General features: G+C 32.4%; 1 protein-coding gene across 1 annotated transcript in view; it reads left to right on the top strand.

Annotated features, from left to right (window-relative positions):
* The window catches only part of LOC145690378 (ATP-binding cassette sub-family G member 1-like), a 182,619-nt gene that overhangs the window by 130,960 nt on the left and 38,897 nt on the right, over positions 1-12,762 (top strand). Inside the window, exon 3 of the mRNA XM_081765208.1 lies at positions 5,472-5,658. Within this exon, the coding sequence (XP_081621334.1) occupies positions 5,472-5,658 (187 nt within the window). The remainder of the gene's footprint in view (positions 1-5,471; positions 5,659-12,762) is intronic.

The raw sequence follows: 12,762 nt of genomic DNA, 5'->3' as shown, positions 1-12,762 counted from the left end.
TTACGTAGAGAAAAGCCTTTTTTTCCGAGAAACCCCACATTTCATTCTTTGTTTCTCACTATTGTAATATTTCTTCAGTAATACAATGTGGAAATTATTGTATCTTGTGAGCTTCACATTCTAATCATGTACACAATAGCGTTGCAAGACTATTTACTTCTAAACTGCCATCATAAGAAGATTCCATGCTTCTTTACTTTTTTTTTCCACAATTTTCAAAGTACATATAAAAGAAATAACTAGAATGTGGTATTCACCTGAATTTAGTAGATATATTTGATTTCAATATTTTGAGATGAATTGTAATTTTGCAACACTATCACATCATAAATGTTTATATTTAGCAAATTAGTTTCTGTTCCAATTTTTTTTTCCTTTTTTCTTTTTTTTTTTATAATTTTGTGTCACTCTTGCATATGAATGTCTTCCAACTTACAGTCATATAACACCACAACTTTGTTCAAGTTCTGCTAAAACTTTTATTGTATACTTCAGTTCACGACAACTTGGCTCATATTACTGACGCATCTGATTAAAATACAGGGTGGGCACAAATAAGTAAGGTAAGAAAAAAAATAAAGGAACTATCAGCGAGCGTTTTCTTAGTACTAGACCTGGTCATACTGTGTCTCTTAGTGTGTGTGGAACTGGTAACCATGTTTTCATACGTGTTTTGTTTAAGAGTTGTTTATTGAATGAAGTTCTGTTGAGTAGTACAGGTGGTCTATTTCTGTGAGTGGTTTCTCATTCGGAACCAAGCTCACACATGTTTCTGGAAGCTAATTTTATGAACAGATGAGGCCTCATTCAAGACAAACGATTGCGTGCTCACTTTCGTTTTTCAAGATTGTAGAATATAGATATTTTCATAACGCAGCCACCGTAAAAGGTTTTACTATTCAGGAACAAAAACTACAGTAAATAGTCCAAGTGATAAAAGTCTTTGGACAAGTGATAAATTTATCTTTCATAGAAATTACTCCGCACTGATAAAAAGTGAAAACAAATAATGATTCTGAGCAATACAGTGGCACAAGAAACAGTCTATCCTGTAGTTTTTCGGTGAATATACGCTATATTCTTGAAAACAGTCGAAATTGTACCTGTGAAAATGCTGAAAATTGAGTATATACTTTTATTGTTTCCTTTGTGATAAATATTGATTTATTAGGCTAAATTGTTAGCTACACCACTAATTGAACATTACATCACTGTCTAATAACTTGTGTAAACCGTATTCTTAGCAGTTTCATTTCAAATATTTCGCTCCGACATATTCAATGCGTACTACAAGATGACTAAGATGTGTATTGTGTCTACTTATCGACGTCATGTCAACTTTTGGTGGATGATATCGTCTCTGTGTGTGTGTATGCTTCATCGTGGGATTCATCCTCTCCCACCTTTTTCGTTCCATACATTCCTGTATCATCATTTACTTGTATTTGTATTCCATCTCGTTTGGCTTACAGAGTATAACGGTGGATAAGTAATATTTTAATTCGCTCATTTCGGACAATATCAAATACCTTATTCCAAGTTTTCAGGTGTAGCAGAGTATTTATTATGATTTTGTAAACGTATAAACTTTTTTGTGTTATGAGAAATGCAACGAAAATATACACGTGAACTCCATTCTTGATCTGTAATGTCTAGAAGTATGTACTTGGAAAGAAAGTAAGGTTTTTCTTTTTTTAAAAAATAAAGTTTTGGTCACTATATGGTTACTTTTTTTATCATATTCATGAATGTAAATAAAAATTAGAAAGCATTTATTGCCTTCGAAACTCAGAAGATTTATTGTGGTTGATATGTTGTTGCGAAATTCATGACAAAAGAAAATAAAATATATGTTCAGCCTGTTTATAAAATATGCTATTTTCTGTTGACATCGTGTCTATAATGAAATCTGTCACATTGTCGCTGTAATGTTTGAAAGAACTTTTCATATAGAAGAAGCGCAGGATATAATAGACTGCTGATATTCACTTCAAAACATTTATGTATTCGTAGCACCAAGTATTGCAGCTCAAAATAATGCACGAGCTTCTCTCGTGGCAATTTGTTTTAAAGTTTGTTAGTAACGTAAGGTCTAACTCAGTTTACAAAATTTTGCAAAACGTGAGATACATTAATACTAAAATACATTTCAAACCACACAAACACTGGTATGACCAATATAAACTGGGTACCGGTACAGCTTCATTTTTTCACATCTTGTTCGACATATCAGAGTATAAATTTATAAATTGTGCAGCATCTTCCCTTAAATAGTTTCTAATTGATCTTAATATAAAGTATTGAGTATTAAAAAATCTAAATAGCGACTTAAAATGGAATTTTTTTGAAGGAAAATGGCTAATCTAAAGAAATACATTTGAAATAATCAGGGGCCTGTGAAGACATCAGATAAATAAATTTGAACAAATGTAACTTTTAGTATGGCAACACACCTTAGGTCACAGAGAACTTTTATCGTTTTATGTTATAATTGTAGTCATCAAATTATTATCATCTGACATGGTGACCATTAAAGTTTTTATTGAGTTTACACAAAAGTAGCGCGATCGCTTCAAGATAATCCAAAAATTGAAATTTTCGTTGTTCCCATATAATGTGTTTTATTATTATTATTATTATTATTATTATTATTATTATTATTATTATTATTATTATTATTATTATTATTATTATTATCTAATTTCGAGTGGTGATAGAAAATAAAACACGATAATCATGAAACGAAATCGAATTCGAGATTTCAATACATTTGAACACGTTTCGTGGCCCCTTCGTGCCGAAAATGGAATTTTTGATTGTCCATCGTTCGTTTCGCTTAGAGGCCATACCGTTCAACGTATCCGCATTAAAGTTTCGACTTAAGGACCAAGGTCTTTTATAAGATTCTCCATAAGGGTTTTCAAATTTCCTTTCTATCCCCAAAAATAAGGTTAATTAGTGATACGTAAAAATAATAATAATAATAAAAAGATTTTCTCGGTAAAGACTCTAAAGACTTGTTTGTATTTCATACACAAATATTTCAGTAACAACCCTATACTGTAGTATAAATCAGTTATCTGCAAAACATCCAGAAGAGAGAGTTTTCTTTTGAGGGTGAGTTCTTCTCGGGTGATTTTCTCAAAAAAAAAAATGATTCAGGAAATTTTGTTCATATTTTATAAATAAGTGTTTCATTATTAAACTTGTAATGCTGCGTAAATCATTGCTCATGAAAACATCCAGGAGTAGTTTACTCTTGGGGCTGAGAGGTTTTTTTTTTTTTTTAATTTTTAGTATTTATTTATTTTTTTGATGATTTCTTTAAATATGACTCATACGATTTTGCTGATATTTCAGATACAAATATTTCATTAATAGCTCTAATATATATGTCATAAGCAATTCTCATGAAAAAGTGCTCAAGGAGGGTGAGATGTTTTTGGACAAAATTTTCCGAAAATGTTTTATAATTTTGCTTCGTATTTTTACAAATAAGTGTTCCAGTAATAACTCAAACATGATATGATTTAAGAAATTGGACAGTAAAAGTTTAGTGCGATGACCCATACGATTTTTATAACTGTTTTGAAAGCCTAATAAAGATTAATGAAGTAACTATCGTCTCAGAAAATTTTCATGTCTAGAAAGTCTACATGCCAGGAATGTCATCATATTCTATTAATCTTTCATCTTTTTAAGGCAGCTAAAGTTCTCCATTAGGCTTTCATTTGCAATGACAATAAATATGACACAGGAATAATCATTAGAAGTCGCCAGGTGAACAAAAATTCTAAACATATATTTGAAAGTCTAATGAAACTTAATTTTTGCCTAACAAAGTACATGGGCGCAGAAAATTATTAATGAAACAAACTTATTTCTAAAACAAATTCTCACAATTTAAAAGTTACTTAATCAGAATCGTAAAGTTGATTTTAATATCACTTTATACTTTAGTTTTCTGAAGGTTTTGGTTAGGAAAGAAACATTCAAGCTGCTAATACGACAAACATTCTCCAAGAAGTCATATTTGAAAGGAAAAATTGACAGGATTGTCCATACGTGGAACAATATTCCAGCACAAAAATACCACGACAGCCATATTTTGTCCATTGTCGCATTTCTGTATAAAAATGCAGTTTGTTATTACAGAATTCTCAACTAGCTTTTCATTGTTGATTGATTCTGTTTTGAATAAAAGTTTCAAATTTCATTTAGGATCTGGAGTTGTTAGAAAAAGCCCTTTTAGATTGCGCTGATTATGGAAACCAACACGTTATTCAGTTGGCACGAATAACTCACGATGGTAATGAGATCTTCTCTGCAATTTTAATAAGAATAACATTACCATAAGTTCTATTTCTTTTTCATAACGACTCAAGGTAGTACTTGTAAACCTGATTTTGAAAATGTCGAGTTTTTTTCGCCATCTACGTAGGTAACCCGCGTCACTGATCATAAACGGTAAATTATTGTTCACATTACGGCAGAACAATCGAAAATAGCCTAATGTGCCTTCAAAAAATACTATATCGACAAAAAACACGCTTTCAATACACCCGCAAATAGTTTCGCTGTGTTTTCTCGTCATTCCGACCACTTGTGACGGGGGGGTTAATTGTTTATTTGATTTGCATACCAACCAATTTTCATGTTGTTTTCAAACACATTTGAACTGCAGCAACAATAAAAATAAATTCGGTCAGCAGCAGAAATTCTCATCTAAAAGATCTCCTTTGCGTCCATATAGGATTGTGAGGAGGGGGGTGAAATATTTTCTGTAAACCCATTCTTCCCATGCTGGCAACGGTTGTTTCAGTTGGTATGGATATAGATAGACGGAAAAATCATGATCTGCTCCTACAAATCGTAATTATCGAGTGAAATTGACAAATAATGCTACTAATAATGTTGACTTTCTTCTTCTTCTTCTTCTTTTTTTTAAAATTAGTACTCTTGTATATTCTTTGTAACAAATATTAGTTAACACTTAAACCTTCTCTAAAATCTTATTGAATTGTGCATTAGATAAAATTTCTCGGCACAACAATCAGTATAACCAGGCTTATTAAATTAGGACAGGCTTCGCTTAGGAACCCAATTTGAGTTTCCTTTTATTCCTATTGTTTATAAATGATTGGCACAAAGAATTGAAAACACATAAATTGATTTCTTTGCAGACAACTTGAAAATTTACAGATCAATTTAGGAAGTGTGGTAGAAACTGAATGAGGAAAGGGGAGAAAGTTAATTCAATATAAAAACCGATAACTCCTGCGTTAAGACGCATGTACTATTTGAAGACTCTAATGCATAAAAGCTTCCCTATTGGTGACAAGTGTTCTGCCAGTGGTTCCAGAATCTCATGATAATTATGGATTTTATAAGGCGAATGTACATTAATCCTTATTTATTCTACTGCTTTAATAACAGAAGTAACTATAACAAATTTTTTAAATGAATTTCAGGAGTCGAGGTGCATCAGGGGAAATCCTGGTAAATGGCTGCCCTCGAAATTTAGCCACTTTTCAAGAACAAACCTGTTACATTATGCAAGAGGATATTGTTCGTGACCTGCTGACAGTAGAAGAAACAATGACAATCGCAGCCAATTTAAAAGTTGTAAACGCTTCGACCAAAGAGAAGAGAGTTCTGGTAAGTGAAGATTAAATGTTTTCCTCATCGTAATAAGTTTGACTCCTTTTAGCTTATCTCTCTACTTATCTTTAAAGAAAATTTCAGTGTTGTTAAGTGCATATAGAGGTGCATTTAAAATTAAAATTACTTGGAAGCTTTCTGGGGTACAATAAATATTTTTGTTTCAATTTTGGGAGATGGTGTGGCTTTTGGAAACCTAGTTAAGTTAAAGACAACATACAGTAAAAGTAAAATCTGACAATTCGGTTGTGGGATCGAAGAAATTAGGATCCGAGCCTAAACTCCATATTTGGGCAGAAGTAACCTAAGTCCACATATTAGCTTTGAGATATAGGTGTTTTAAAGTTTGAAATCATTGCTAAAATCTATTTGGCACTATTAATTAATGCATTATACATTTCATATTCTTATTAGTCTTATGTTCATTCTTATTCCTGCACAGGGTTCTCTGTTCTTGCATTGTTCAGCTTGCTGTATTAACCTTGTAAAACTCTGATTCAGGGAGTTACTGACTTCTAGCAGAACGAAGACATGTTAAATTAAAATAAAATATTTCGTCAATATGAAGAGCACAAAAAGATGTTATCTGAAAAGAAAACGTATTACTTCTTGGGCTTAAATTTGTCTTTTTGAAAACCGACAATTAGAGATATTTCACTGAGAAAAATTAAACTTAATGTTGCTCTCATGCTTTTGTTTTCCATTCCTTCTTCACACAGAGTTGCCTTTCAATTTAATTTGTTCAAGTACGGAATTTAGACACTGAAGAAAGGTACCATTTTTTTTACGTACAAAACATTTTTGTTTTAAAGAAAAGTACGAAAGAAAAACATGTTGCACACCAGTGATGCTTTAGTTTTTTTTCTTACTCTCTGCTTTTCTAAGAGAAGTAAATATTTGCAATAATAGCTTTCTTCTTAATAACAGATTACAAATTGTTTACCAGGAAAATCCTGAAAATGAATAAATTTCAACAATACAGTTAATTGTACATTTTGTACTGAGAAACAATACAGTCCATATACAGAAATCACACACACACACACAAAGTCACAGAAACATTTGTGCCTGGTATACAGCCAATGCAAAAACCCAGAAAGCTCTCTCTATACGCTCACTAGCACATACCATACATATTATTGATATTATTGTGGGCAATATTTTGTGTTCCTCGAGCTGCATCTTACGTATAGAATTCATCTGCACTCGAAATCTCGCACACAATTCGAACATCTCGTATGGAATCTCAGGGAACCATTCTCAGTCTTTTGTCTTCCCTTCTACTAGAACTATAAATGCAGTAACAACATTATACAAATTTTTGCTAATATCAGTTTACACATGCTAATTCTCCTAATAATTCGGCTTTGGGGCCGCGGTGGCTCAGTGGTAGAGCGTTCACCTCTGGTGCTTGGGGTCCCGGGTTCAAACCCTGCTCCCGCCAAGTGAACTTTGTGGTGGACAAACACCGTGTGCGTGGGTTTTCTCGGGGTTCTCTCTTTTCCTCCCACTTTCTTCATTCCACCATTTCATTCATCTCTCATCATCACCGTCTCCTTTAGTCTAAACGGCATAACCGTGGGACGTAAAACTCAGAAATTTCATTTCATTTTTTTTCATCTTCGCCTTTATGGGATGAATCCGTTAGTTTCACCTCTTCTCATAACTTTATACCAGATGCAAAATTAACCAAGTTCATTTTACGTAATGGCTTAAGAGACTGATATGGATAAAACCATTTTTCCAGGCAACCTTAAAATGTGTCATACAAGTTTAAATTTGCAGTTTCATCGAATTTGGAAGAAGGCCATCATAATTTAATTGAACTAAAATTGGTGAAATAGCAGACGTTTGAAGCTTAACTTATTTACTTGAATTTTTCCATTTTAGTTATTTTAAGTTTTCTCCTACTCCTTTTTCCATTATATTTACCTGATTTCCATCATTCTAAATGAAGTGAAGCCAAAATAAATAAATAAATAAATAAATAAATAAATAAATAAATAAATAAAAAATAAAAAAAATAAAAAAGACGAGTTCTTAAACAAATATGTCAAAATCTTTAATCTTCTCATTTATCCTATCAATATATCTATCCTAATACAAGAAATGTAACTTCAAGATATTATACTTACTTCAAGGTGACAAAACACAGTACTGATGAGGAATAAAGGAACATGGTGTTCAGCTAACAATTTATAAATAGATAGGGTTACCAGACGTCCATATTTAGCAAGACAAGTCAGTATTTATAAGGCTTGTTTTGACGTCTGTGCTTATTTTTAAAAATTGGTAAAATGTCAGTTTATTTTATTATTTTTTTTTAATCTAACAATGATATTCGTATAATCTTCGCCTATGTATGTTTTCATCTGTGTTCAGGTGTAATTTTGGAACTGGGACTAGATAGTAGACAGTTGTTTTAGCTTGTACAAAGTACTATAGTGCATTGATTCAATTTACAGTAAACAAAATAAATAAATAAATAAAATAAATGGTAACATAACAATGGTAACAACTGTAGTATTATTTTCACAATTTTACTGGGTATACGTGATTTTGATGGTTTCTTAAATCTGTTCTTTTTTTCGAATCAATTTGCTCTGCTTTTCATGCATCAATATGTGGTAACGCTACCAGAAGAGCAGTTAACGAAAAGAGTGTGATCACATTAAAGATGGAAGTGTCACTGTTTAAACTGAAAATACAGCCGAAGTCTGAACATTTCAAAACTCGAACAACTTGGGATACGAACGAAAAATTCAAGGAAATTTTTTTTTCTAAATCCAAACACTGTTTTGAAATCCGAATACTCTGCATGTTCGTCGTCCGTAAGTTTTCCACTCCTCAGGCTGTAGGAAAGTGATTTATCAAACCGGCACAGAAGTCCTTATTCAAATGTAGAGAAGCCACAGTTAGAAGGAGAGAAAGCAATTAAAGTGAATGTGTATGTGATTATAACTGAATAACGTTTATGATTAATGACATTAAGTAGTTCCAACAGAGATGAAGTCGTAAAATGGTTAAGTTTAACTTGTTCAATGCATAATTATTAATTTGTATTAACTTTATCTTTTATCGTATCACGCATTTAATTACTGACACCTAATATCACTACACTTACATAACTATCTGTGATATCGAGCCACTATCATAAATTCCTCAACTCCTAACATCATAATTTACATATTAGCCATTACCAAGTTAATTATCCATCAACAACACGCTAACATAGAATACTTCTTCTAAAGATCACATATTTGGCGTTAAACTTAAGTTCTTCGTTGCCAACCATTTCAATTCCTAACAATACTGGAAACTCACAGTGTTGCTGTTCAGTTTATTGTTGGAAACTGTAATAAAGTAGTTTTTACGTTTTATAGAAAGGATATTTAGTAACAGCGGCAACTGTTGTCTGCAGTTACGTGAGAAACAGAAACACGTTAATCCAATTCTTATTACCTTAACGCCTTAACCCTTTCGACCCTGGCGGTATGTACACTATATTTCAAAGTTAACATAATTACTCTGGATGATTTAAAATGGTTGAATTTTATGTCTTTGCATTCTTTGAAATTATCTAAATAATTTTCCACTATTCCTCTAGTGTTTTCATCTATTGTTACGAAGCTACGCACAGTACTTGTACACTGTACCACGATGGGCGAAATTTAGCCATGTAGGCTGTTCTATTCTTAGCAAAAAAAAAAAAAAAAAAAAAAAAAAATTTGCAGTAAGTAATTTTTCTGCTCTTAGCGATGCATTTCGAGTCACTAAATTATGTAGAATACAATGATATTTTTGATTAATACAATTTTGTATTTTCACACATGTTTTATCCCTAGTATTCATAAATGTGTACGTCTCATAATTATGTAAATATTTCAAACGCAATTAAAATGGTGATTGTATTTCATTTGTTAAGTCAAAAAGCATAATAGTGCAAAATAAAAATAAAAATAAAAATCGATGAGTAAACAAAAAATCAGGGCTGAAAGAGTTAAAGGGAAACAATTGTCTCCCTTTTACTTGGATCGGGGATCTAGAACAGATTAAGTTCGAATTTCAAGGTATAATTATATCTTACCCACGCAGAGAATCTAGAATCTTGCCTTTGACGTGACTATAATTTGTCGCCACACTAGCATTAGTAGATAATGTTGTTATCAATATCGAATACTTTATCTTTTACAGAGTATACGCATACAACAATATACTTATTAAAAGCATACAATACTTATAAGATGTACCTTGATAAATGTTGAATATACCGAGATCCTGTCGCTTGTTCAATGTATAAATGAAGATTAGCAAACAAGGCACGGACTTTACTCCCTATGCAATCAATATGTTGCCGTGCAGGACGTAAGAGCATGAATTATATCCCTAATTCTTTAAGTATGTGAACAGAAAGTTAATTAAGATCAAGTTGTGCGACAAGACAGTCGACGTGAAAAGAATAATTACACTTAGTGTTATATCTTGACCTTCCTCACCAGGATGTAGAGATTTTAAGGAAACTTACATCCTAAAAACAAAAAAAGTAAAATGTATCATCATCTTGCAAATTTTTTGCTTCATCTTTGTCCTTGACTTCACATTTATTACACTTATATCTTTTTTGTTACTGTCTCTTGTTACTTTTTTGTTGCTATATTGTTCCTTGATATTTATTTGAAGCAACTTTTAAAACTAATTATACTTGCACTGGCGAAATACCCTTTCTTCACACAAAAAGTACGAAGATTATGGAAAATTCTTGAAAGATAATATATATTTCTTTTCTGGTTTCAAAATACTTGTTGGTGCAAGTTTGAATTTACTCAAGTTATGTAACCTCTTATGTAATCGCTTCTAACTAACTTTTTTTTCCCCTTTTAATATCATTACAGTTTCGAAACTTAACTAAGTCGATTTCTCGCATGAGCTATTCGTATTCTGAACGTCAAATATATTGTAAAAAATTTCGAGGCTGTATGCTGGACGCTTCAATAGAAGTTGGTAATAATAATGCGAAAGATTTTAATCAACTTACGTATCCCTCGGAATGGATATAATAAATAAACTTCGTGTTATACAGTTTACGATGTGTGGGGAATATTCGTACAAAATTTCAGCTTCCCAGAGCAAGGTCAAGAGGAAGACCAAGGATAGAATATCTACATAGTTACGAAGAAGAGACCTTATCAAAGTATAAACATAACTTTTTAAATTGCCATGTTGTACACCAACCTGTGGTTGCGGTGAACAAGAATAAGAGCAAGGAGCTCTTAAATGTTGAATCTCAGAAAATCCCGCCTTACACGTGGTCAAAAGTCTGGGGACAATATTAGTGCAAAATTTCGTATGCGCCAAGTTGTTTTAAATATCTGGTGAATGGAGGAAAAAAGTTTTAAGTTCACTTTTCCCGTCCGTTTTTTATCTTCGGTTTAGAGTTCAAGGATAGCATTTGTACAAAATTTTCAGGTTCCAACGCAAAGGATTCAGGAGTTTTGGTAAAGGTCGAAGGAAAAGTTCAACGTACTCCTTTTCCTAGTAGGAAATACATATCGTAAAACTCATATTTTTAATTAACCTAGGATTCAATGACAGCGCTTACTAACTAACTAATTCTATGGTTTATGGAACCCGAAAGATCAATGTCACGTCCACGAAAGCTCTCCATTGACTTCTATTCTTAGCTAACGGGATCCAGTTTCTACTTTGTATTACTATTTCTGCGAGATCCATCTTAATATTGTCCTCCCATCTGCTCCTAGGTCTTCTTGATGGTCTTTTTCCGATTGAACTTCCAGTTAAGACTTTGAAAACGTTCCTACTTTCTTCCATTCTGGCTTCATAACCTGCGCGCCTGAGCCTCCTAGATTTGATGACTTATAATGTTTGGTAAACGATATAAATTATGTAATTCCTCGTTATGAAGTTTTCGCCGTTCACCATTTTCGTACCTCTTGGATCCGAATATTTGTCTCAGGATCTTGTTCTCAAATACTTTTAGTCTATGTTCTTCCCTTAGAGTAAGCGACCATGTTTCACAACATACATAACACTAAGCATGATTATAGTTTTATATATTTTAAGCTTCATCCTTCGACAGAGTTCGCGACGACAAAAGATTTTGAATTGAATAATAACACGAATTCCCTGCTCTTAGTCGACATTTAATTTCTTCATGAATAAGGTTTTGGTCTGTTAATATTGATGCAGAAATTTGAAAGTATCCTAGATACTTGAGAACAAAATTTCAGAATTTCAAGTTCTACTTGTAGTAGTGTGTGAGATCGGTTAACAGCGAAAAGAATTCCAATCTGTTCCTCCTCCAACATGGAGATGTTGTTTTTCGCATGTTTTGTTTTATCCCCAACCTAGGAACATTTGTAAAGAAAGAAAGTCAAGTTTTTGTTTCAAACGAAAATATTTTTAAGTCTCTCGCGGGAGTGGGTGTTCTCCAGAAAACAAATATCGTGAGTATTCACATCAACCTTTTCTATGGGTGTGTTTTCTGAAATTGTGTTACCTCATCGCCATTGTCTTAATCATCAACAACAACATTGTGATATCCCTGACAGGTTACTTGCTACAATTTTAAATCTCCTGGTGCACTATAGTTCTCAACTAACTTCCTTTTGACGTAAGAATTATTCGCTTTAATCCGTCGTTACACTACAGTATCTTCTCCCCTTTCTTTCCACTATGCCTTCAAACACGTCTTTAACATTAAAAATTTTTCTCAAACATCCTAACCGCTTTATTTTCTATTTCTTTTAAACATTTCAATATATTTCTTTACTGTCTTACTATTACCAGCGGTTAATTATCTGTCCGTCCCCACCAACTGTTTTTCTGCTTTACTAATATCATTTTATATTGTTTCTCGTTCCATTCAGCTAAGTTTCTTCCTGAATATTACCAACACTTCATCTAAACATTTCAGATCTTACTATTACCAACAGTTTATCAGTTGATTTTCATTTCATTTATCTAAATTTATTCCACAATATTGGTAATAGTTAATTATTTATTTTTACTCTGTTCAGCACGTTTACTGCCTGAATATTACCAAGAGTTCAACAATTGGTTTTCGTTCCATTTAGTTAAGTT

The sequence above is a fragment of the Thermobia domestica genome, chromosome 7 (genome assembly GCF_964235325.1).
Source record: "Thermobia domestica chromosome 7, izTheDome1.hap1.1, whole genome shotgun sequence".
Classification (NCBI taxonomy): Eukaryota; Metazoa; Arthropoda; class Insecta; order Zygentoma; family Lepismatidae; genus Thermobia; species Thermobia domestica.
Note: the sequence above shows the minus strand (reverse complement) of the source record. Positions and strands in the feature narration are given on the sequence as shown.